The following is a 24,708-nucleotide window of genomic DNA, read 5'->3' as shown; positions in this document are numbered from 1 at the left end:
AGATTCATGTCAATGTATGACAAAACCAATCAATATAATATTGTAAAATAATTAGCCTCCAATAAAAATAAAAATTAAAAAAAAAAAACAAAGTAGAATACCACCGATACAATTGTCCCAGAGTCCCTTTCTCTCAGGTTACTGAGTTAACCCTTATTCTAAAATCTGTGTTTATTACTCTCGTTTTTGAAAAACAGATTTGCCATATATGTATATATATCTATATATTGTTTAGTTTTGGGCTTCCCAGGTGGCACTAGTGGTAAAGAACCCACCTGCCAATGCAGAGATGCCAGTTTGATCCTGGGGTTGGGAAGATTCCCTGGAGGAGGGCATGGCAACCCACTCCAGTATTCTTGCCTGGAAAATCCTCAAGAATGAAGGAGCCTGGCGGGCTACAGTCCATAGTGTCGCAAAAAGCCAGACATGATTGAAGTGACTGAGCACAGCACATGCTAGACACTTTAAAATGGTATCACACTAAAAACAATCATATCTGGCTTTTTTCCCCTCAAAAAAACACACTTCAGTTTTCCAAATATTCATCCATATTGATGCTTGTAATATGTATCTCATTCAGCTTTATTGCTGAGTAATATTCCATTATGTAAACAGACCAAGATTTATTTACCCATTCTCATGTCCATGTAAATTAGTATTCTTGGTAGGTTTTTAAAAAACTGTATTTATTTGGTTTGCCGGGTCTTAGCTGTGAAATGATTAACACAAGATTTTTTAGTTGCAGCACACAAACTCTTAGCTGTGGAACTTGGAAACAAGTTTCCAGACCAGGAATGGAAGCTGGGTCCCCTGCATTGGGAGTGTGCGTCTTGGCCACTGGACCACCAGGGAAGAACCTTTGGTAAATTTTTGCTTTAAGAACTTTCCTATAAATATCCTTGCAAATGTCTCCTGGTTTCCATGCCAAATACTACCAGTTGTGGAATTTCTGGTTATAGGGTATGATTAATACTATCAGTTAGGGCCAAACTGTTTCTCAAAACAGGTGAAGCATCTTTCTGGAATCGTAAATAAAAGATCCCGTTGCTCTACCCATCCTTGCCAACACCTGGTATTTTCAGATTTCTTAATTTTTGCAAGCTAGAAAGCATGAAACGGAATTGCAATGTGGTCTTAATTTACGAATTGCAATGTGGTCTTAATTTACATTTCTTCGAAAACTAATGAGTTTTAGATGTTGCTTTCCCTGTTTTGTTGCTACTGGTTTAATTGTACATCTTTCTTTTAGACTATTTTCTTATTGATTTTAAAGAATTCTTATACCATCCCAATATCATACTTTGTGAGTTACATGTATTACCTAACTGTCTACAATTTGTGCCCATGTTGGGCCGTAATTCTAGTACGGGCTTCTTCCATCACACCTTCCTTCCCTGGCCTCAAGCTACTGAGAAATTAAAAAATAGCAATATTAGTTTCTAAACTGAGTTTTAAAAATTCTATATCCTGAGAAGTATATTTAATATAATTAGGTGTTTTTTTTCCCCACATAGATTGGCAAAGGCAAATTTATTGCCAATGCAGTGAAAATTCAGCTACCATTGCTGAGAATGTAAAATCTTTACATTGGTGGTAGGGGAGGTGATGCAAGAGGGTAAGGGTGGTGATGCAAGAGTAAATTATTGGACAAAAGTCACTGAAATTATTACATATAAATTCTATCCCAATAATGCTGATGTGAAATTTTAAAAATAACAGATGGAAATTATATTTCAGGGAGGTGGGATAGCTGTTGGTTAAGGTCTGGTTCTAGAGCCAGATTGCCACTTTGCTGTGCCTCTTAGTATGTTATCACATTGGGCAAGTTATTTCATGTCCTTAACCCTCACATTTCTCAAAGGCAAAATAAGGGTAATAGCAGCACCTATATTGTTATGTCATAAATGTTTTACTTTTCACATCTCAGCAAGTAATCTGCTGATAATTTATTTTTGACTTTAATGTGAGGTAAGGCTGTAGTCTTACTTGTACAGGAGGCAGTGATCAAGACCATCCCTAAGAAAAAGAAATGCTAAAAGGCAAAATGGCTGCCTCAGGAGTCCTTACAAATAGCTGAGAAAAGAAGAGGATCTAAAGGCAAAGCAGAAAAGGAAAGATATAACCATGTGAATACAGAGTTCCAAAGAATAGCAAGGAGAGATAAGAAAGCCTTCCTCAGTGATCAATGCAAAGAAATAGAGGAAAACAATAGAATGGGAAAGACTAGAAATCTCTTCAAGAAAATTAGATACGAAGAGAACATTTCATGCAAAGATGGGCTCAATAAAGGACAGAATGGTATGCACCTAACAGAAGCAGATGATATTAAGAAGTCGTGGCAAGAATACACAGAACTATACAAACAAGATATTCAACCCAGATAACATGATAGTATGATCAAAAGCAAAGGAGAAAAGGAAGATATAAGCATCTGAATGCAGAGTTCCAAAGAATAGCAAAGAGAGATAAGAAAGCCTTCCTCAGTGATCAATGCAAAAAAATAGAGGAAAACAACAGAATGGGAAAAACAAGAGATCTCTTCAAGAAAATTAGAGATATCAAGGGAACATTACATGCAAAGATAGGCTCGATAAAGGACAGAAATGGTATGGACCTAACGGAAGCAAAAGATATTAAGAGGTGGCAAGAATACACAGAAGAACTGTACAAAAAAGATCTTCACGACCTAGATAATCACGATGGCGTGATCATTCACCTGGAGCCAGATATCTTGGAATGTGAAGTCAAGTGGGGTTTAGAGAGCATCACTATGAATAAAGCTAGTGGAGGTGATGGAATTCCAGTTGAGCTATTTCAAATCCTGAAAGATGATGCTGTGAAAGTGCAGCACTCAATATGCCAGCAAATTTGGAAAACTCAGCAGTGGCCACAGGACTGGAAAAGGTCAGTCTTCATTCCAATCCCAAAGAAAGGCAAAGCCAAAGAATGCTCAAACTACCTCACAATTGCACTCATCTCACACGCTTGTAAAGTCATGCTCAAAATTCTCCAAGCCAGGCTTCAGCAATATGTGAACCGTGAACTTCCAGATGTTCAAGCAGGTTTTAGAAAAGGCAGAGGAACCAGAGATCAAATTGCCAACATCCGCTGGATCATGGAGAAAGCAAGGGAGTTTCAGAAAAACATCTATTTCTGCTTCATTGACTATGCCAAAGCCTTTGACTGTGTGGATCACAATAAACTGTGGAAAATTCTGAAATAGATGGGAATCCCAGACCACCTGACCTGCCTCTTGAGAAACCTGTATGCAGGTCATGAAGCAACAGTTAGAACTGGACATGGAACAACAGACTGGTTCCAAATAGGAAAAGGAGTGCGTCAAGGTTGCATATTGTCACCCTGTTTATTTAACTTATATGCAGAGTACATCATGAGGAACGCTGGGCTGGAAGAAGCACAAGCTGGAATCAAGATTGCTGGGAGAAATATCAATAACCTCAGATATGCAGATGACACTACCCTTATGGCAGAAAGTGAAGAGGAACTCAAAAGCCTCTTGATGAAAGTGAAAGAGGAGAGTGAAAAGGTTGGCTTGAAGCTCAACATTCAGAAAACAAAGATCATGGCATCTGGTCCCATCACTTCATGGGAAATAGATGGGGAAACAGTGTCAGACTTTATTTTGGGGGGCTCCAAAATCACTGCAGATGCTGATTGCAGCCATGAAATTAAAAGACGCTTGCTCCTTGGAAGGAAAGTTATGACCAACCTTGATAGTATATTAAAAAGCAGAGACATTACTTTGCCAACCAAGGTCTGTCTAGTCAAGGCTATGGTTTTTCCCGTGGTCATGTATGGATGTGAGAGTTGGACTGTGAAGAAAGCTGAGCGCTGACGAATTGATGCTTTTGAACTGTGGTGCTGTAGAAGACTCTTGAGAGTCCCTTGGACTGCAAGGAGATCCAACCAGTCCATTCTAGAGGAGATCAATCCTGGGTGTTCACTGGAAGGACTGATGCTAAAACTGAAACTCCAATACTTTGGCTACCTCATGCGATGAGTTGACTCACTAGAAAAGACACTGATGCTGGGAGGGATTGGGGGCGGGAGGAGACGGTGACGACAGAGAATGAGATGGATGGATGGCATCCTTAACTCAATGGACATGAGTTTGAGTGAACTCCGGGAGTTGGTGATGGACAGGGAGGCCTGGCGTGCTGTGATTCATGGGGTCGTAAAGAGTCAGACACGACTGAGTGACTGAACTGAAGTGAACTGAACTGATGATCACTCACCTAGAGCCAGACATCCTGGAATGCAAAGTCAAGTGGGCCTTAGGAAGCATCACTACAAACAAAGCTGGTGGAGGCGATGAAATTCCAGTTGAGCTATTTCAAATCCTAAAAGATGATGCTGTGAAAGTGCTGCACTCAATATGCCAACAAATTTGGAAAACTCAGCAGTGACCACAGGACTGGAAAAGGTCAGTTTTCACTCCAATCCCAAAGAAAGGCAATGTCGAAGAATGCTCAAACTACTGCACAACTTCACTCATCTCACACGCTAGTAAAGTAATGCTCAAAATTCTCCAAGTCAGGCTTCAACAGTACGTGAACTGTGAACTTCCAGATGTTCAAGATGGTTTTAGAAAAGGCAGAGGAACCAGAGATCAAATTGCCAAAATCCACTGGATCATCGAAAAAGCAAGAGAGTTCCAGATAAACATCTGCTTTATTGACTATGCCAAAGCCTTTGACTGTGTGGATCATGACAAACTGGAAAATTCTTAAACGAGATGGGAATACCAGACCACCAGACCTGCCTCTGGAGAAATCTGTATTCAGGTCAAGAAGCAACAGTTAGAACCGGACATGGAACAATAGACTGTTACCAAATCAGGAAAGAAGTACATCAAGGCTGTATATTGTCACCCTGCTTATTTAACTTATATGCAGAGTACATCATGAGGAACGCTGGGCTGGAAGAAGCACAGCTTGAATCAAGATTGCTGGGAGAAATATCAATAACCTCAGATATGCAGATGACACCACCCTTATGGCAGAAAGTGAAGAGGAACTAAAGAGCCTCTTGATGAAAGCAAAAGAGGAGAGTGAAAAAGTTGGCTTAAAGCTCAACATTCAGAAAACTAAGATCATGGCATCTGGTCCCATCACTTCATGGGAAATAGATGGGAAACAGTGGAAACAGTGTCAGACTTTATTTTTTTGGGGGGCTTCAAAATCACTGTGGATGGCGATTGCAGCCATTAAATTCAAAGACGCTTACTCCTTGGAAGGAAAGTTATGACTAACTTAGATAGTATATTAAAAAGCAGAGACATTACTTTGCCAACAAAGGTCCGTCTAGTCAAGGCTGTGGTTTTTCCAGTGGTCATGTATGGATGTGAGAGTTGGACTGTGAAGAAAGCCGATCGCCGAAAAATTGATGCTTTTGAACTGTGGTGTTGGAGAAGACTCTTGAGAGTCCCTTGGATTGCAAGGAGATCCAACCAGTCCATCCTGAAGGAAATCAGTCCTGGTTGTTCACTGGAAGGACTTATGCTAAAGCTGAAACTCCAATACTTTGGCCACCTCATGCGACGAGTTGACTCACTGGAAAAGACTCTGATGCTGGGAGGGATTGGGGGCAGGAGGAGAAGGGGACGACAAAGAATGAGACGGCGGAATAGCATCACCGAATCGATGGACGTGAGTCTGAGGAACTCCGGGAGCTGGTGATGGACAGGGAGGCCTGGCGTGCTGTGATTCATTGGGTCGCAAAGAGTAGGACACGACTGAGCGACTGAACTGAACTGAATGTGGTGTATTACACTGATTTGCATACACTGAACCATCCTTATGAATTTGGGATGAATCCCACTTGGTCATAGTGTATGATCTTTTTTATATATTGTTGGATTCAGTATGCTAATATCTTGCTGAGAACTTCTGAATCTATATTCATCAAGCATATTGGTTTGTAATTTTCTTTTTTCTTTTTGGTGTTCCTTGGTTTTGCTACCAGCATGATGGTGTCTCCACAGACTAAAGTCAGTTTATCCACTTTACAGTTTTGGTTGGAAGCCCTTAAGATTGGTGATTATAGTTTGATAATGAAAAATGTCATGTTAGCAGAAGTTTTAGCATGTAACTTATTCAGTGCTGTATATAATCACACTGTTTTGTAAATGCCAAACAATGCTGCTTATTAATTATTCTTTATATTGTTGTAATACAAGGTTAACGTGTGTGTATGCTTAGTCGCTCAGGCGTGTCTGACTCTTTGCGACCTCATGGTCTACAATCCATGGAATTCTCTAGGCTAGAATGCTGGAGTGGGTAGCCGTTCCCTCCACTAGGGGATCTTCCTAACCCAGGGATCGAACCCAGGTCTCCTGCATTGCAAGGGGATTCTTTACCAGTTGAGCCACCAGGGAAGCACAATACAAGGTTAATGTGTTCATTTAAATATCTAAGTAGTTTTATTAAATACAAAATGCTTCACAGTAATTTACCTACGATTCTCTGTAGGAAGCATACAAGTAATATAATCAAGATTGGTAACTAACTTTCTATTCTTCCTTTCATGCTTCCAGTGATGGAGAACAACATTCTGTTCTCTTGAGACTGTCAGTTTCAATGCTGAACACCACCAGGTGTCAAAGTTTTCCCTTACATTGAATAAAATTATCTTCCCTATAACATTGACCTATTGCTCTAGCCTTGCATTTCACAGTTAAAATAGAAAAATCAGTATTCCTTCTCTCATGTGACAACTCAAATTATGTATAACAGCTATTTTGTTAGATTTTCCCCCCTACTTTTCTAATCCAATCCCTCAAATTATTCCTTGCCATATACTAGTTTTCCAGTTTTTATAAAACAGATTGTTAATGAGTTGAACTGTGTCCTCCTTAAAAGAAATGGTGACTATCTGGAGACAGGGTCTTTGCAGAGGTAATCTAGTTAAAATGAGGTAATTAGGGTGGGCTCTAATCCTACATAACTTGTATCCTCATAAAAATGGGAAATTTGGACACAGAAACAGGCACAAAAGGAGAATGCCAGGTGAAGATGAAAGCAGAGATCAGGGTGGAAGCTAGGAGACAGACATGCAACGAATTCTCTCTCAGCCCGCAGAAGGAAGAACGCTGTTGACACAATGATATCTGTTTAAGCTATCCAGTTTGGTGGTACTTTGCTGTAAAAGTCCTAGCAAACTATATATAATACATTACTCAGAAATGTGACATAAAAGGTTAAGGAAATTTCCCACAGCCGAATGCTTGGGTTTATATACGAGTAAGAATAATTATTTCAAAAAATGGTAAAATGGGCATATTATTACTTGAAAATATTAATGTTCTCTGCAATGAAATATTTGAATACATTCTGAAATTAAATTCTGAATTACTGGCCAGCACAAGTCTACTGGGTTTAGATTTTTCTTATGACTTTTGTTTTCATGATTTTTCTTTTTTTATGTAGCTCTGCTTTTGCAGAGTTGATGAGACTATTAATAGTAAAGAAAGCAACATGCTGGTAACCCTTGATTCTGCATTCAAATCCTAATATGCTAACAACTTCGAGGCCAGGAAAACTGGAATTTGTAAATCACATTTGATTTATAAACTTAGAAAATAAGGACTATGAGAGTCAGTATGCAGAATAAGAGATTACAAAAGTTATTTTCAAAGTGTGCTGCACCAACAACTGTCATCAACTTGGGGAAATTCTCTATACATTCTGAAATAGAAATTAATTTTGAAATAGTATTAAAAATATAAGAATGATCAGCAACAGTATTTTATCTAGAAAATTCTTAAAAGATATCCCAAGATGCTTTATGAATTTCCATATCATTATGGCTTGTAACTTCTCCCACAGAAGCAAGAAATAGTAAACAACAAAGCCATTTTCAGATGGGGACGCTGAGGGCATTGTATCTTGTAGAGCATCACTCCAATAGAACCAGGCAACATCTGGAGATATTTTTGGCTGTTGTACCTGTGGGAGGTGCTACTGGAATCCTGTGAATAGAGGCCAGGGATGCTGCTAAACCTGCTACAATGCATAGGACAGCCCCCTACAAGAAAGAACTATCCAGTCCAAAATTTCAGTAGTGCTAGCTTAAGAAACTCCGACATATTTAAAGGATCTTCAAATGAAATATGGAGAAGGAAATGGCAACCCACTCCAGTTATCTTGGCTGGAGAATCCCATGGACGGAGAAGCCTGGTAGGCTACAGTCCCTGGGGTCGCAAAGACTGGGACACAACTAAGCGACTTCACTTTCACTTTCCAATAAAACAAAAGTACTTTGAATATCAATGTGAAGAGCTGTATAATATTTTAACATTCAGTTCAGTTCAGTCGCTCAGTCGTGTCCGACTCTCCGCGACCCCATGAATCACAGCACGCCAGGCCTCCCTGTCCATCACCAACTCCCGGAGTATACTCAAACTCATGTCCACAGAGTCGGTGATGCCATCCAGCCATCTCATTCTCCGTCGTCCCCTTCTCCTCCCGCCCCCAACCTTTCCCAGCATCAGAGTCTTTTCCAGTGAGTCAACTCGTCTCATGAGGTGGCCAAAGTATTGGAGTTTCAGCTTTAGCATCAGTCCCTCCAATGAACATCCAGGATTGATCTCCTTTAGAATGGACTGGTTGGATCTCCTTGCAGTATAAGGGACTCTCAAGAGTCTTCTCCAACACCACAGTTCAAAAGCATCGATTCTTCGGCGATCAGCTTTCTTCACAGTCCAACTCTCACATCCATACATGACCACGGGAAAAACCATTGCCTTGACTAGACGGACCTTGGGCGGCAAAGTAATGTCTCTGCTTTTTAATATACTATCAAGGTTGGTCATAACTTTCCTTCCAAGGAGCAAGCGTCTTTTAATTTCATGGCTGCAGTCAGCATCTGCAGTGATTTTGGAGCCCAAAAAAACAAAGTCTGACACTGTTACCACTGTTTTTCCATCTATTTCCCATGAAGTGATGGGACCAGATGCCATGATCTTTGTTTTCTGAATGTTGAGCTTCAAGCCAACCTTTTCACTCTCCTCTTTCACTTTCATCAAGAGGCTTTTGAGTTCCTCTTCACTTTCTGCCATAAGGGTAGTGTCATCTGCATATCTGAGGTTATTGATATTTCTCCCAGCAATCTTGATTCCAGCTTGTGCTTCTTCCAGCCCAGCGTTCCTCATGATGTACTCTGCATATAAGTTAAATAAGCAAGGTGACAATATACAACCTTGACGCACTCCTTTTCCTATTTGGAACCAGTCTGTTGTTCCATGACCGGTTCTAACTGTTGCTTCCTGACCTGCATACAGGTTTCTCAAGAGGCAGGTCATTAGCTAGTCTGATATGTACTTAAAATAATCTCTAGCCATTGTTAAATAATTCCATTCCAACTGCAACCATTGTCTCTGACCACAGTATTTTAGTAGGACATTTCACCTGAATTTTAGTTATAGTGGCTTTTGTTAATTCCAACATGCCTGAGGTTGGTAAATTTGCCTCAGTAACGGGGCTTCCCTGGTGGCTCAGAGGTTAAAGAGTCTGCCTCCAATGCGGGAGACCCGGGTTCGATCCCTGGGTCGGGAAGATCCCCTGGCGAAGGAAATGATAACCCACTCCAGTATTCTTGCCTGGAGAATCCCATGGACGGAGAAGCCTGGTAGGCTACAGTCCAAGGGATCGCAAAGAGTCGGACACGACTGAGCGAGAGAACAGAACAGAATAGGGATAACTATGCTTAAACTATTAACAGACAGTTTTGCAAACATAAAGACACTTATATCAATTTTTATCTTTAACTTGTCATTTAAATTCAACGAAAGTGTCAGTTTAAGGCAAATGCATGACCAATGACAGAAATAAGCTCATATTCCTCTAACAGAGACTCAGCAGTAATCTCCATGTGATGACTAAAACAGTAATACCATATTTAAAATATTTAAGTTATCCATTTATACTATTATTATTGTAATATACAGTTTATTTGGGTTTCCCTGGTGGCTCAGATGGTAAAGAATCTGCCTGCAATGTGGGAGACCTGGGTTCGATCCCCGGGTTGGGAAGATCCTCTGGAAGAGGGCATGGCAACCCATTCTAGTATTCTTGCCTGGAGAATCTCCATGGACGGAGGAGCCTGGCGGGCTATAGATCATGAGGTCACAAAGAGTCGGACATGACTGAACGTCTAAGCACACACACTGTTTATTTAAACATTTAAATCTATACTGAAAAAAGAGAATATAAAAATCTCTGTGCTAAAATTATTTTAAAAAATCCAGTTGCTGTCCAGTGGTTAAGACACCGTCTTTCCAATGCAGGGGGCGCTGATTCGATCCCTGGTTGGGGAACTAAGATCCCAAATGCCACGTGGAAGGGACAAATTAAAAAAAAAAAAAATCCAGTGGAAAAAGAAATAGCTAATATAGCAGCAGTGACAAACAGTGGACAAAAGCAAACTGTTTCTGAAATGAAGGCTGACAAAGGAATCTTGTTGGAAGTTTTGGCCTGTGTGATGAAAACAAGACCCAAACGTTTAGGATGTGTTTTCTGTCTTAATTAAGGAAGACAGCAAAAATGACCTGTTGCAGGACATTCACAGAAAATTACACGTTTAAGATATTTTTTTCCTAATTTCTTTGAAAATATCATTGCTCCTATTTTCCTTATTTCTCATTACCTAAACGCAGTAAGTATCCTATTCTTAGTATCCTACTCTTAGACATCACTCAGGAATATTTAAGCTATTTACATGATGAGCTCATCAAAACTGGTAAATAAAGTTATTATTAAAATCTACCTTAACTTAATTGAAAGAAATTATTTTAGCCATCGAAATTCCCTGGTAGCTTGGTGGTAAAGAAGCTGCCTGTAATGCAGGACACGTGGGTCAGGAAGATCCCCTAGAGAAGGAAATGGCAACCTACGCCAGTATTCTTGCCTAGAAATCCCATGGACAGAGGAGCCTGGCAGGCTATGGTCCATAGGGTCGCAAAAGAGTTGGACATGACTTAGCAACTAAACAACAACAGTCATTTTAGCTATTATTGAGATTTTATCAAAAGGAAGAAAAATCACTAGTAAATTGTGACTGCCCTCAAAGTTCCCAATGATTTAAAAATTACTCAAGATTTTTTTCATTAATCCTGTCTTAATCTTAACAAATATACATACAAAGGGTAGAAGCAGGTTGCTTTTATAATACATTTCAGGAATGAAATGGGCTTGGACTAATGTTAAGTAAAGGTGATGAGAACTGGGTGAATATGGATAGATCTTGAAGATGGAGTCAACGAGATTTACCATAGTATTCAACGTAGAGAACAATAGAAAAAGAAGAATCAAGGATGATGCCAAGTTTTTTGGCCTGAACTAATGAAGACTCTGATGCTGGGAGGGATTGGGGGCGGGAGGAGAAGGGGACGACAGAGAATGAGATGGCTGGATGGCATCACCGACTCTGTGGACGTGAGTTTGAGTGAACTCCGGGAGTTGGTGATGGACAGGGAGGCCTGGCGTGCTGTGATTCATGGGGTTGCAGAGAGTCGGACACGACTGAGCGGCTGAACTGAACTGAACTGGATGAAGCACTGAGCTGTCAATAATTGAGCTGGGGCAGGCTGCCAAAGTCAGATCAAAAGAGGCAATTCAGGGGTTCAGTTTTGGATAGCTTAAGTACAAGATGACTTCTATTGGGTTGGCCAAAAAGTTTGTTTGGGTTTTTCTGTAATGTCTTATAGAACAAACTTTTTGGTCAACCTGACAGATGTTTCCATGCAGACTCAAGCAGTTAAAAATACATATGATCATGAGTTTAGCAGACGTCTGGATGGAAGGTATAAATTAACGGGAGCCCTCACAGGAGTGTGGATAGAAAAGAAAAAGGCTGAGCCTCTGGACACATCAATTTTAATAATTCAGGGCATGTGGAGGAATGTGGCAAGGGAGAGTAAGTAGGGAGTGGCCAGTGAGTTTAAGAAGAAAACAATGCAAGCAAGGTTTCTGGGAATCCAAGTGAAGGAAGTATTTCAAGGAGAGAAAGAGCAATTGTATCAAAAGCCGCTGATAAGAGGACAGACCCTTTTGGCCATGTGGAGGCTACTGCCAACCTAAGAAAGGGTAATTTTAGTGGAGGAGTTGATGGCAGAGCCTAATTGGCATGGGTTCAAGAGTGACCCAAAGGATGAGTGGTGCAGGTGTATGTAGACTGTTCTTTTGAGTTTTTTGCTTTAATGAGAGAAAGAGAAATAGATAAATGAGATGGAAAGTAGAGCAGACTGAGAGAGAGGTTTCTTTTTTTAAGATGGGAGCAATAATAGCATGTTTGCATGCTGACAAGAAAGATAAAGTGGAGAGGGAAAATGGATGATGTTGGAAACAACCACTGGAGTATGGTTCTTAAGGTATGTAATTTAGAATCTAAAGATACTCACTAAATACAATGGAAGAGGACCAATTAAAGAAAGAAAACTGAGGTTTTACTACTACTGCCAGATAATAAAATTACAGTGAAAGGAAAATTAAAACGTGTTAAGACGTAAAAAGAGAAATGTAGATTTATAGACTTTAAAGGGAAGTTTCTAAATTTATCTAAAAATTCTATATGAGAAAATAGTACTAATTAAATATTTGGAGTAAATATTTTATATTTAGAAGTGAAAAAAATCACAAAATAAAAAATGAACAAGTTGAAATATAAACTTTATTAAAATTATGAACTCTGGATAACTTAAAATATCTAAAGAGAAGTATGAGATTTAGAAACACACTTGCATCAAATAGGACTTAAGGTTAATTTATTAGGTAAGGAGTTCAGACAAATAAGCAAATCATTAATATTAAGTAGCCAAGAGATTAATGGGTAAAGTGCATAGATTATTTGTATGTGACATAATTAATAAATATTAGGACAAATATTAATGCTAATAATAAAAATGCAGAAGAAAATAATGTTATATTCATTAGGAAAACATAAAAAAAAATTAAACCTTCCCAATCTCGCTACACTGTGATAGAGACAGTACTCATACCTTGCTGGTGGTAGTGTAAAATATTAATATTTTTTTGGATACTAATTTGGAAATTGACATCAAAGGTCACAAAAATATTTATAACCTTTGACTCAGAAATACTCCTCTTGGATATTTATCCTAAGGAAACATTTAAAAAGTATATATAAATGATGTCCAATTCAGCATTATAATTACATTATAGCATTACCTATGATAATGAAATACTGCTGCTGCTGCTAATGCTAAGTCGCTTCAGTCGTGTCCGACTCTGTGCGACCCCATAGACCGCAGCCCACCAGGCTCCCCCATCCCTGGGATTCTCCAGGCAAGAACACTGGAGTGGGTTGCCATTTCCTTCTCCAATGAAATACTAGAAATGATCTAAAAGGAAAATTAAAAGATCAAAGAATGGCTATGAAAATTATGAATATTTGCCTGAGCAAACAGAAGATATATAAATAAGATTTCAGAGCAATGTAGGAGATGCTTATCATATAACAATAAATGGCAGTGTAAAAATTACTTTTACTATACTGTTAATTACCACTATGTAACCAACACAGAAAGACAAAGAAAAATGTAAACTGAAAATAGTTTAAATGTTCAGTATGCTGAGATGGTAGGTGAATATGTTCTTCCTTGTTCTGATAATAACTGCTAACATTACTGAATACTTACTATCTACCTGATGGAGGAGAATGAACATTATGTATGTGAACACATTTAATCCAATGGGGGTAGGCAGCAGCCAATACTAAATGGCACAGCTGAGATTTGAATTCAGACAATCTGCGTTCAGTCCAGATCATAACAACCAGCTATGCTGTAGAAACAAATCAGAAAAATGGGATTTCCCTTAGCCTCTAAGAATCATGTTTTAGAAGGTTATGGGTATCACGTATTATATTACATATAATATCATTTGGTAGTCTCAGATTACTATCCCTAACCTTTCAATTTTGCCTGTAAAAATAAAGCAAGCTAATTTTAAACAGACTGGAAAAAAATGAAAACCCTTACAGCATCACTGAATGCTATAGCTGTACAAAACAGTTTGGAGATTACCAGATCCTTCTACCTCTGCAGAGTAAGAAACAGAGATCTATAATCAGTGTGAACTGACTAAAGGTCATATATCTGGTTAATACAACCAAAAAAGTGAAAGGTGAAGTCGCTCAGTCGTGTCTGACTCTTAGCGACCCCATGGACTGCAGCCTACCAGGCTTCTCCGTCCATGGGATTTTCCAGGCAAGAGTACTGGAGTGGGCTAATTTCAGGTTTCCAATGATAATATTAATGACGATGACAATCCAGTGATATTTCTTGCTACCCCATCTAACTTCTCTCCCTCATAAAAACAAAAAACCTATCTATATACTAAGTTTTAAGTGCATAACAAATGTCAGGCACAGTTGGTGTATTTTAGTTAAACTAAATATTGACAACAATTTTAAGTATTAAATATTATAATTATTTTTAAGATGATGAAACACAGTTTTAGTATGCTGCCCGGGTCCATTAACTGGCATCCAGGGCTGATTACCAAGTCAGTGCTCGTCCTAGTAAGGGTCTGCCACTGGGCTAGGGAGAAAGTGCTCACGCACTCAGGGAGCTCAGGTTAAAGAGGGTCCTTGTGTTCCTTGTCCATATCGCCAAGGTTCATATGGAGAACTGTCTGATCTTTCTTTAGGCTCAGGACTAGCTGGCTGTTCCAGAGGATTAGAAAGAATGCAGTAAATTCTATCTGCGAGTGTAAAAAGGTTTCCAAGTTTGTATAAATCCTGGGGTTGATCCTTCATGTTCTTACTCTTATGTGTGATCAAGGGAGTAGAAAACGGTTCAGTGCTTAGAGAAAGAGAAACTGAGGAGCAGAGGGACAAAATATAATGACGCTTATATTCCCTGGCAAGTGTGCTTTTTAATACGCTAATAGTTCAAGGGCTCAAGAGATAAACTTCCTGATACTTCATAAATACATTCTCATGACCTTTTCTCCCTCACAATTGTCTCCCTTTCCTTTGCCTTGCACTTTTAATTCTGTAAGTTCTAGCACTTCAGGCTTTAATCCTCCCTCCAGTTAGGGAACTCCTTAAAGGGTCTCCCATATTCAGAGTCTCACCATTCACAACCATCTTCTAAAGCAAATCCACGGCTGCCTAATAATAGCTATCACTTCTCCGTGAGTATTCCTTGAAAACAGGCCCCAAGCCTACCTTTCCAGCTTTCTCTCTCCCCTGTCTCTAAGTCCTCAATAATTAATTGGCTCACAGTGCCCAGTTTATCTGGAATCCTCTCCTTTTTCATCTTCAGCTGTCTAAAGTCAGTCCATCTTTGAAGGCCCATCTCAAATGTAATCTCCCTTGCTTTTTCTGATTCTTCAACCAGATACAATCCTTTCTTTGTCTAAACCCTATAGCTCTGGGTGTAACTCTTAGAAGACTTCACACCCTGTACTACAGGTATCTGGCATTGCAACCGTCAGTTCCATTAAGACTGGTCATACATTATTAACCCTTGTGTTCTAGATAGCACATAGAAGACATTCATATTCATAATTAATGATAAAAAAAATCTGACTTTGATGAATGCAAATTAAATGAGTGCTTCACAATTTTCTGTCAAAGAACTGGTTAAAGGAATCCCGAGAATCAAAAAAATACAAACAAAACAATGTGACAATGTCTTAACTGGATACTTGATTTTCTAGGCACTGACACAACAATTGATAGACATCTACTAGGTCAGGAAAGTTATGTCTGTGTCATGAAAACGTAGACTCAAAAGAAGGCCCCAAAAGGCAAAAAAAAAAAACCCAAAAAAACCATAACCAAAACACAAAACCTAAAGACATCTGTGGTATTATTTCTTGATTTTTAGTTTTGTACAGATGAACATGGGAACCTCTGAAGCTTTAAAACTAAAAACTATACCGAGGAAGAAAAAAACTGCATTCATACAATCAAATGACACATCTTGAATGCTATTGTAAATCAAGTTAAACAAGGCTACTAAGCGATTGATTCACTCTCAAAGAAAAAACAAAACAAACCAAAACACAAAACAGAAAAATCAGCTAATTCTGATTGAGAAATAAATGTGCAATCTGGCAATGTTCTTTTTTCCCACATTATAAAGCTAATCGGAGAAGCCTGCCACCTGAAAACGTTTCAGAAAGGTACAGAGATAATACTCCTACAGAGATCATGATTAATGAATCCATGGGCTCCTGACTATAACTACGTCACTGTTGTTTACTTCCTGACTTTCGTGTTCCAGGTGGGGGTTAAGTCAAGAAGGATTGGAGGAAATCAGTTTAAATTACAGTCCAGCCTTTACAGAGTAAACACCACAACTCAACTAATTTTTTTCTTATGGGCCTGTAACAGTGGTAAAAGCACAATGAAATGAATGGATAATCTGAACAAAGGCAACAGGCACATGCAACCTCTCAATTCCTTTGCAAATGATTTCCACCACGACAGGGCCAAATTTTGGGGTCCATTCGAGCAGGCGAGTGTCACCATTCAATAATGAGCTCCTTCCTCGATAAGCTGTAAATCTCGGGGCAACTGAGACTCTTCCTAGGGATCTGAGCTGGGAGCGGTCTCGGATTTTTAGACAAATCTCTCCTCCTACCACACGTGACCGAGAGGCAATCAGCCGCCTTGGGAGACCCGCAACGCACGATACAAAGGCTCGGCGCTGCCACGGCATCCTCAGGAGGATCGCCGAGCCTCCCGCGCTTCGCTTCTGCGGAGCCTGCGCAGGGCGCCGCCGCGAGGCGCGCCGCTCCCGGGCCCGCAGGGCGGTGCCGCGCAGCGCGGGGAGAGGGAGCAGGGAGCGCGCGCCGCCTGCCCTGCGCGCCTGCCCGCCCAGCGCCGCGGGAGCAGGGCCGACGAGCCGCACGCAGTCCGGCCGCGCCGCAGCAGCCGGGCCCCCGGCCGACGCACGGAGCCCCGCAGCGACGCGGACTAGGGTGAGCAGGCCGAGGGCTCCCAGACCCCGGGCAGGCCCGAGGCCGGGCCAGCCCACCCCGCCCAGGCCCGGGCCTTCCCTTCTCCTCTCGGGCCCTGCCGCCACCCCCGGCCTCCCGGGCCTCGCGTCGGGGCGGAGGGGCGCCGTGAGCGGCACTTACACCACGGCTCTGGAGATGATCCAGGACACCATCTTCCCGGGGGCTTGGACCCCACCTCGGGGGCGGGTGGGTGCCGAGGGTGGCGGACTAGGCGGCCAACGGCGGGCCGCGCGCCCTCCGGCTCCTCGCACTCCCCGGGGCCGCGCTGGCGCCCTCGGGAGCCGGGCCCGGTGTCTGCGCGCGGCGGCCGGTCCCCCCCACCCTTCCCCGCCCGCCGGCGGAGCCGCCGCGGAGCCGGCCGGCCCCGCCCCTACGCTCCGCTGATAGGCGGCGGCGGCGCGTTGGCCGAGGCCCAGTCTGGGCTGCCCGGCTCCGGGGGCTGGGCTGCCAGGACCCCTGCCCGCGCCGGACGGCCTTGCGGCCTGGATCCTTGGCTCTACCCTCCCTGTTCTGGCTCCATTCGTCCAGAACGTCCGCCAGGCGTAGAGGGGAGAGGGTGGTGAGGGGCCGAGGAAGGGCACTTGGCGGTGAGGGTTGTTAATATCTGTGAAAAACGAAACAGTAGTAGTGGAAACTCTATTCCTTTGGGACAGGCCCTAGACTATGGAGAGGAGAAATTTTGAGATGCGTTTAGCTACATCTGTGTGCTCACTGTTCACTGAGGCCCTGGACATCATCAAAGGACCGCATTTTCAGGCAGAGGTCGGGAGAATCGTTGCACAGGCCTGTCAGGAGTCTCCTGGTTTGTGATGCAATGCAGGGAGGGGCAGAGGAGGAAAGCCTTGGATTTCAAGTTGGCAGTAGTTGAGTATGTAGATACCACTGTTCTGGGCCTCTTACGACATCTTCCCATCACAACATCCGCAGAGCCTGTATTACAAACACACCTCTGACCTGCCAGATATTCAGAGTAAAAGTTGGGCTTAGGATTCCTGACCTGTCTTGCTATTTATAGCTGTCTGTTTTTGGGGAAGTTGGGTTACTGCTCGCACCTTGCGGGTCTGGCAGGTATCTTAATTTCAGGAGGCAGAATTTAAACTCTGATATTTTTGGTGGCAATACCGAATCGAGGAAGTGATCTTGAAATTTAATTCTCATCTTTTTTTTTTTTCCTGTTAAGATGGTAATAAAAGATAATTATTCAGATGGTACGAAGAATAAAGGATGAGACATGGGCTTCAAGTCTTTAATTAAAAGTTCTAGGAAATATAATAGCTTATTTTGTGACCATACTGTAATTTATTCTTCTTGTTGCTCAGTTTCCCTGTAGTAAAAAGAGGTCAATAATACTGCAGTTTACCTCTTGCCTTCCAGGGGTGACATGAAGTACGCTAAATACATTTTATAAAATTCTGCCACTTGTTTGAGAGAAAATAAAAAACGAATAGGAGATTATCTTGAGTTCTTATAAGGTCCCAGGTTCAGTTCATTAGTAATGTTTTTGTTATGCAAGGAATGAAATCGGAAACTCCTTTCTACTGTTGGGTAGGCTTTTTACTCTTGGGTCGCAAAGAGTTGAACTCGACTGAGCAACTGAACTCAGGCTCTTTTTGCTCATTTATGCATTTTAAGAATGTATATATTAATTTCAGGGATCTCATTAACGAAAATTTTTATTTGTCTGGAATCATTTTTGGCCATTATTCAGCGTTATTTGAAAATCAGGTGTGCCACATAAACACCAGTTTTCTAAGAAGTTCTCTTGCCCAATAAAACTCAAAAGTATTTGAATGGCATTCAGATTCCTCCATGAACTGATCGTGAAATGTTTTTACAGCGTTCCTTTTTCCTGCCCTTCCAGTCTCTAATGTATTTTTTCCCTTACCTTTCTTCTCTGAACCAAGGTATATTTTCATGCTCTGTGCCTATGCCTGGACTTCATTTTTTCTTTAATAATTTGTGTCCTGTTCTCTACCTGTCAAGAGTCTTTCAGTGTCCTATGCCATGAAGATGTCCTGATTTTCATAGTTATTCATTTTCTCCAGGCCCCCATAATTAATTACTTGGATTTCTATTTAATGCCTGTCTTTCTGCTTTATATTGTGGTTATGTTTTACCTCGGTCTGACCTACTGAGTGGTAAAATGTTTAAGGACAGGTGTGGTATATTAGTTATTTGTGTTTACCTATTGTCTAGGATAATTACCCAGTAAAAGTTCAAATAGTGTTTTTTAAAACTTTTACAACTCAGAGCTTAGGTAATGTTTATTCCTGTTTAGTACACTGGAAACTGAGGTTTAGAGAACTCACTACCAATGACCACGTAACTTATAAGTGATAGAACTGGAACTCTAATGCTTGTTTCCCAAGTGTTCTTTACATCATACTGTGATAGTCGAATTGTGTTTAAGGCAGTGGGTCCAGATGGAGGTTCCATCCAGGGGGAGGTTGGGAGGTATTTTTTGGGGGTTGTTGGAATGATTGAGGCTAACCACTAGCATTTGATGGGTGAGAGCCAGGGATGCTGTGTATTCTTTGTAGGTGCACAGGCTGTCCTGAACAAAGAATGTTCCCATGTTTTGCAAGGTTTAAGAACACATTGCCTGACATCTGTGTAATATTTGTACTTATCTGAACCTAGAACCTCTGTTTTATGTATAAAGCGTGGTTTTAACCTCTACTGAATTTTCCAGTGTCTATTTCTATATGCAACTTGTGAAAGAAAGATTTGTTCACAATTTGATCAGGAGTTGTTTACAGTTTTGGAAAATTGTGTCACAAAGTACTTTGTATTCATAACTGTCATGGTTAGCTGGTAATTACTCTTGTATGTTTTCTAGTTCAGTTTTGTTTTAAGATTAACGTGCTGAAATACATACCTTATTTTAAATGATTTTCATTTCACTTTTCCATCTATGTTTTATTTAGGATAGATGCATGGGTTTGTTTGAAATCTGTAGGGAGATTGTTTTTAATTTCATTTCTGGGTGATAAAGCAGAAGCTGGAAAATGTTTTATGAAAGGAGAACATCACGCCTGATTTGGTTGAGAATTTTTAGTCTAAACAGACTGTAATTTCATCTGAGGAGTTGCCTTGCATGACAAGAACCCAGATTTTAGTAGTGGGTGTACTGGGCTGTGCCTTGATAGTTGAGATCTGGTAGTAGATGGCCATTAGATTAGTGCTTCATGGTGTAAGGCAAGGCTTGGAGACGTGGGAGAAAAGGAAATACATGACCTGCTGCCTTTTAAAGGGTGGTCTCTTTTGGCAAACTTGAGACCATTTCTTGTTTAGAAGATGGAAAATTGTTTCTTTAAATACTGAACTTAATTGCTTTTTGAAAAGCATATTGCTAATATTCATTTGGGTGCTTCCTTCACTGTGTTCTGCAAAGACTCTTTTCTTTGGGTGTTGTGTTTAATCATGGTGGGATGCAGCATATATAGGGTAAAGGACATTCTATCAGGAGACTTATTTCTAATTGCCATTCGTGTGATGTTTGGCAAGTGTATCTATGTTTCCTGTTAAGTGAGGATGATAATATTATGATAATAAAATGCAAGGGGTTTTAAAGAGTAATTAGACTATTAAAAAGAATTAATTTTTTTTTCCTGCATTTTCACTTTTAGAGTTCCTGGGAGATATGTGGAATATGTGTCTCCTACATGTTAAAGGAGCTGATTTATTAGGGAAAAAAGAGTGGGAAGCTACCTCGGAGAGCAGGTAGTAAGAGAATTACAGAGTACAGAGATAGTATCTAATCTATGTAATGAATGAGTATACTAGTGAAATTGAATACTAGGTCACCTTCCCGTTTCTGTTGGAGGAGTATTTTCAAGTGCTTGAAAATATTTTTATGTATAGAAAGGCTAAAATGACTAACTTTTATAGTTTATTAAAAGTATCATCTACCTTTAATAGTTGTTTAGAAAATGACATGAGGATCTTAAAGAGAATAACTTAAAAGACAAAATCTGTTGTTTTTCCATCTGCGGCTAGATGAATGTTTTTTACATGTTAGCCAGTTTGCTTTATGGTCTTATGGTTACAACAGGCCAGTTTGGGCATCTGAATCAAATTATAAGGAAATAATATTGACAATACCGTAATTGGATTGCATTAGAACAGAAAGATTGGATTCTGAATTAAGTATTTGATAGTTACTAGCCAACATTCGATGAAAAAAGCAAAATGCATCTGCCGGTCGCTGGGTCTAGGGAATGCACATATCTTAGGCTGTTACACATTTGAGGTAATAGCTTTGGTTGCAGTGATGAAGGATTTAGACATATTTCAGGTACTTTAGCTGTTCATTTAAATCATAGTTCCCAGGTTTGAAATCAAGGTAGATCTATGATTTCAGGTATTGCTCAGGTACATATTGGGTTGTTATGATGTAATTTATAGAGAACTGAAATATTTGGTAATTGTTATGTCCATTAAGCAGAACTTTAAACAATTTTTGTTGATAGTTTTGAGTGGTAGTTCAAAGCACGTGGAATAAAATTCGAAAGGGTGAAAACAATGTAAAGTTAGTCTTCTTTTATCACTTGTCTCCAGCTATCCACTTCCTTACGAGGCCTACCTCTATTGCTGGGTTTTTGTTTTTGTTTGCTGAGAGTCAGGTCTTGAATAAGAGTTGTATATAGGTATTTAAGGTAAAAGTAGAATTTTACATCAGTTGGGACATAATGTAAAATTTAGTAAATGATTTTGTGACAGCCAGCTAGCCATTTAGTAAAATCTGAAGAAAAAGTAATTCTTGATGGATAAGAACTGTAAATGTAAAAACTAAAAGTACCATGAAAGTATAAAAAGAGAACACATGTGAAGGCAATGTAATCTTGATAATGAAAAGGCCTGTTAATATGTGCTGTAAAATCAGAAACCAAAAGGGCAAATTTCATAAGATTTGATTGCATAAGAATTTAAAACTCCTATGTCGTCAGAAACAATATAAACAAAATTTCAAGACAAATGACAAATTGGGGAAAAACATTCGTAAAACCAAAGGTTAACATTCTTAATATACAAAGCACTAGTTAAAAAACCATTAATTAAAAATATATCGCAAAACTCAGAATATCTTGTTTCTAGCCTGGCATGTAAGGAGCTTAGGAGTTGCCACTCTGTTCTAACAACAAGTAAAAAGCTGGACAAACTAAAAAAATTAGCAGCTCTTTTAAGATGCTTCATAGAAATGAGGTCATAAACGTTCTCCCAAATTGGAAAGACAGGCAGTACAGAGAATTACAACTCGCCAGAGTGGAAACCTCTGCAAGGATCGGTGCTAGGGTAGGAAAGCCTACACCATAATTGAATCTGGAGACCCAGTGTGGGCAGCTCTGAGAGTTAAAAGCTGCAGGAGAATCCGATCTTCACAGTTAATGTGGGAGAAAATTTCCTCCCTGCTGGAAGCCGGCAGGGGAAGGAAAAAGAAACCATTTTGAAATACACCAAGTACTCTTTGAAATACTCTTTTTTAACAAGTTATGCCCTTAGGAGAAACTATTTCACCGTAACCTAACCTAACAGGGGAAAGGTAAATACCCAACACCAAGCTAGCTCTAGCTTTCCACCAGGACTTGCCTCCTTCCCTCTCCTTACCTTACCTTGAAATTCCTTTATGTAATTACCACTGTCCTTAAAAAAAAAAAAAAAAAAAAATTATTCCTGGTTCTAAGAAAGCATGTACTCCTTGCTAAAAATCACTTGAAGAAGCTCTTCATCTTTCCTTTCCTTCCAGATCCTCTGCGCTCTTCCTTCTCCTCTCCTTCCCTAACACCTTCCTCCCTTACTGTATCCTGTTTTTGAGACTTACCTATTGTTACTTGTGACTATAGTTCATAGATTTCCACCACTATGTAATATCCATCCTGTGTAGCATATACATTATATTTTTCATTCCAATAAGGATATTTTGGATGTTTAATTTTTTTTTTTTTTGCTCCAACTGCTTATGTGAAGGTTTACCTAAGGTGTGTAATATGTAAAGCATCACATTCAAAGCATAATAAGGTTCATATTTTTAAAATTGTAGATATTTTTATGGTTGTCATCCTTCCTAGTAAGCTTCTCGAAAGCAGGAATTGATGTCTTCCACATCTCATTCTGCATCAGCCTTACATATAAGAATAAATGTTTGCTTCATTGAATTGAATTTTGTTCTTTACTGTTCATGCAGCACCCTCTTGAAAACTCAATATTCTATAAGCCTCAAATTTCAAAAGAACTATTGGGAACCAAAATACTTGGCCATATTATAACATGTGAAAATTGCATTAAAAATTTCAAAAACTTGATCAAAATAAAGATGAATTAGCAGGGTAACAAATGTCAAGAATTCTTATCTGACAGTTTTAAATTGGAACATTCTTAAAATATTAAGCTATTACTTTAGTTTCTCTTTCTAGTGAAGGAAGTAATAACCCCTAGTTAATTGTGTAATATTTAACTAGCGTTTACAAGAAACTTTTATTTCAGAGGTCTAGAATAATAGGATTAATATAGCTAAAAACTCTAGAAGAGAAAACTGGTTATATTTTTAAACATTAGGGAATGTTTAGCTTTATGTTATAATTTTATTATAGGACTTATACTTTAAAATTTTTTTTATTTTATATTGGAGCATAGTTGGTTAACAATGTTGTGATAGTTTCAGGTGTACAACAAAGGACTTGTAGTACTGTATTTAAAAAAAAAAGCTGTTGCTCATAGGGTCATATCGGTACCATGTTGAGTAATGTCTTTTTTTAATATAAATTTATTTAATTGGAGGCTAATTACTTTACAGTGTTGTAGTGGTGTTGCTATACATTGACATGAATCCGCCCTGGGTGTACATGTGTCCCCCATCCTGAACCCGCCTCCCACCTCCCTCCCTATCCCATCCCTCTGGTTCATCCCCGTGCACCAGCCCTGAGCATCCTGTATCATGCATCAAACCTGGACTGCCGATTCGTTTCACATATGATAACATACATGTTTCAATGCCATTCTCCCAAATCATCCCACCCTCACCCTCACCCACAGAGTCCAAAAGAGTGTTCTATACATCTGTGTCTCTTTTGCTGTCTCGCATACAGGGTCGTTGTTACCATCTTTCTAAATTCCATATATATACGTTAGTATGCTGTATTGGTGTTTTTCTTTCTGGCTTACTTCACTCTGTATAATAGGCTCCAGTTTCATCCACCTTGACAAAGAAGCACTCTCATGCTTTTTATGTACCTATCCTGGGCCTGGTACATTGGTTTTAGTTCACAGTAAGTGTTGCACCAAGGAGCTTGGATTTTATAATAAGGTAAAGCTTTAGACTGCTTATTTTTGTAGAGTTATTAAGGTAATCCTTTAGACTGCTTGTCTTCATAAGGTTATTAAGAGACTTAAACAAGGACACGTAAGAAATCCCTTTGTAAATTGAATTCTGTAATTGGGATATGAGATATTATTTTTAATTTAGAAAAATTGAAAAATACTCAAGACCTCTTTTTGCAGTAGGGGGAACACTGAATTTGGGCAATAATAAACTGTCATGTATAGGAAAAAGAATATGTGCAGATAACCACAGCCCAGGATAATGTGCCAGGCAAAAATCTTTACTGATTTTGAAGTTCATAGGCAAGGAAGAGATTGGTCTGTTTAGGGGAAAGGACACTGATGCTTTGGAGGATGATAGGCTTCCCTTGTGGCTCAG

The 24,708-nt window shown here is 39.8% G+C and overlaps 2 protein-coding genes across 3 annotated transcripts in view; one reads left to right on the top strand and one right to left on the bottom strand.

Moving 5' to 3' along the window:
- Positions 1-17,323, bottom strand: part of REEP3 (receptor accessory protein 3) — a 104,382-nt gene extending 87,059 nt beyond the window's left edge. The window contains exon 1 of one of the 2 annotated variants that reach the window (XM_055425642.2): positions 17,133-17,323. In XM_055425642.2, coding sequence (XP_055281617.1) covers positions 17,133-17,164 — 32 coding nt within the window. In that variant the 5' untranslated portion in view covers positions 17,165-17,323. The remainder of the gene's footprint in view (positions 1-17,132) is intronic. The other variant, XM_055425643.2, reaches the window with a different exon arrangement.
- The window catches only part of JMJD1C (jumonji domain containing 1C), a 330,340-nt gene continuing 322,473 nt past the window's right edge, over positions 16,842-24,708 (top strand). Inside the window, exon 1 of the mRNA XM_055425636.2 lies at positions 16,842-16,973. The gene's annotated coding sequence lies outside the window, so the exon portion shown is untranslated. The remainder of the gene's footprint in view (positions 16,974-24,708) is intronic.

This window comes from Moschus berezovskii, chromosome 12 (assembly GCF_049115385.1).
Source record: "Moschus berezovskii isolate FMDL1 chromosome 12, NW_MosBer_1.0, whole genome shotgun sequence".
In the NCBI taxonomy this organism is placed as follows: domain Eukaryota; kingdom Metazoa; phylum Chordata; class Mammalia; order Artiodactyla; family Moschidae; genus Moschus; species Moschus berezovskii.
This window is presented reverse-complemented; position numbering and strand designations above follow the sequence as displayed.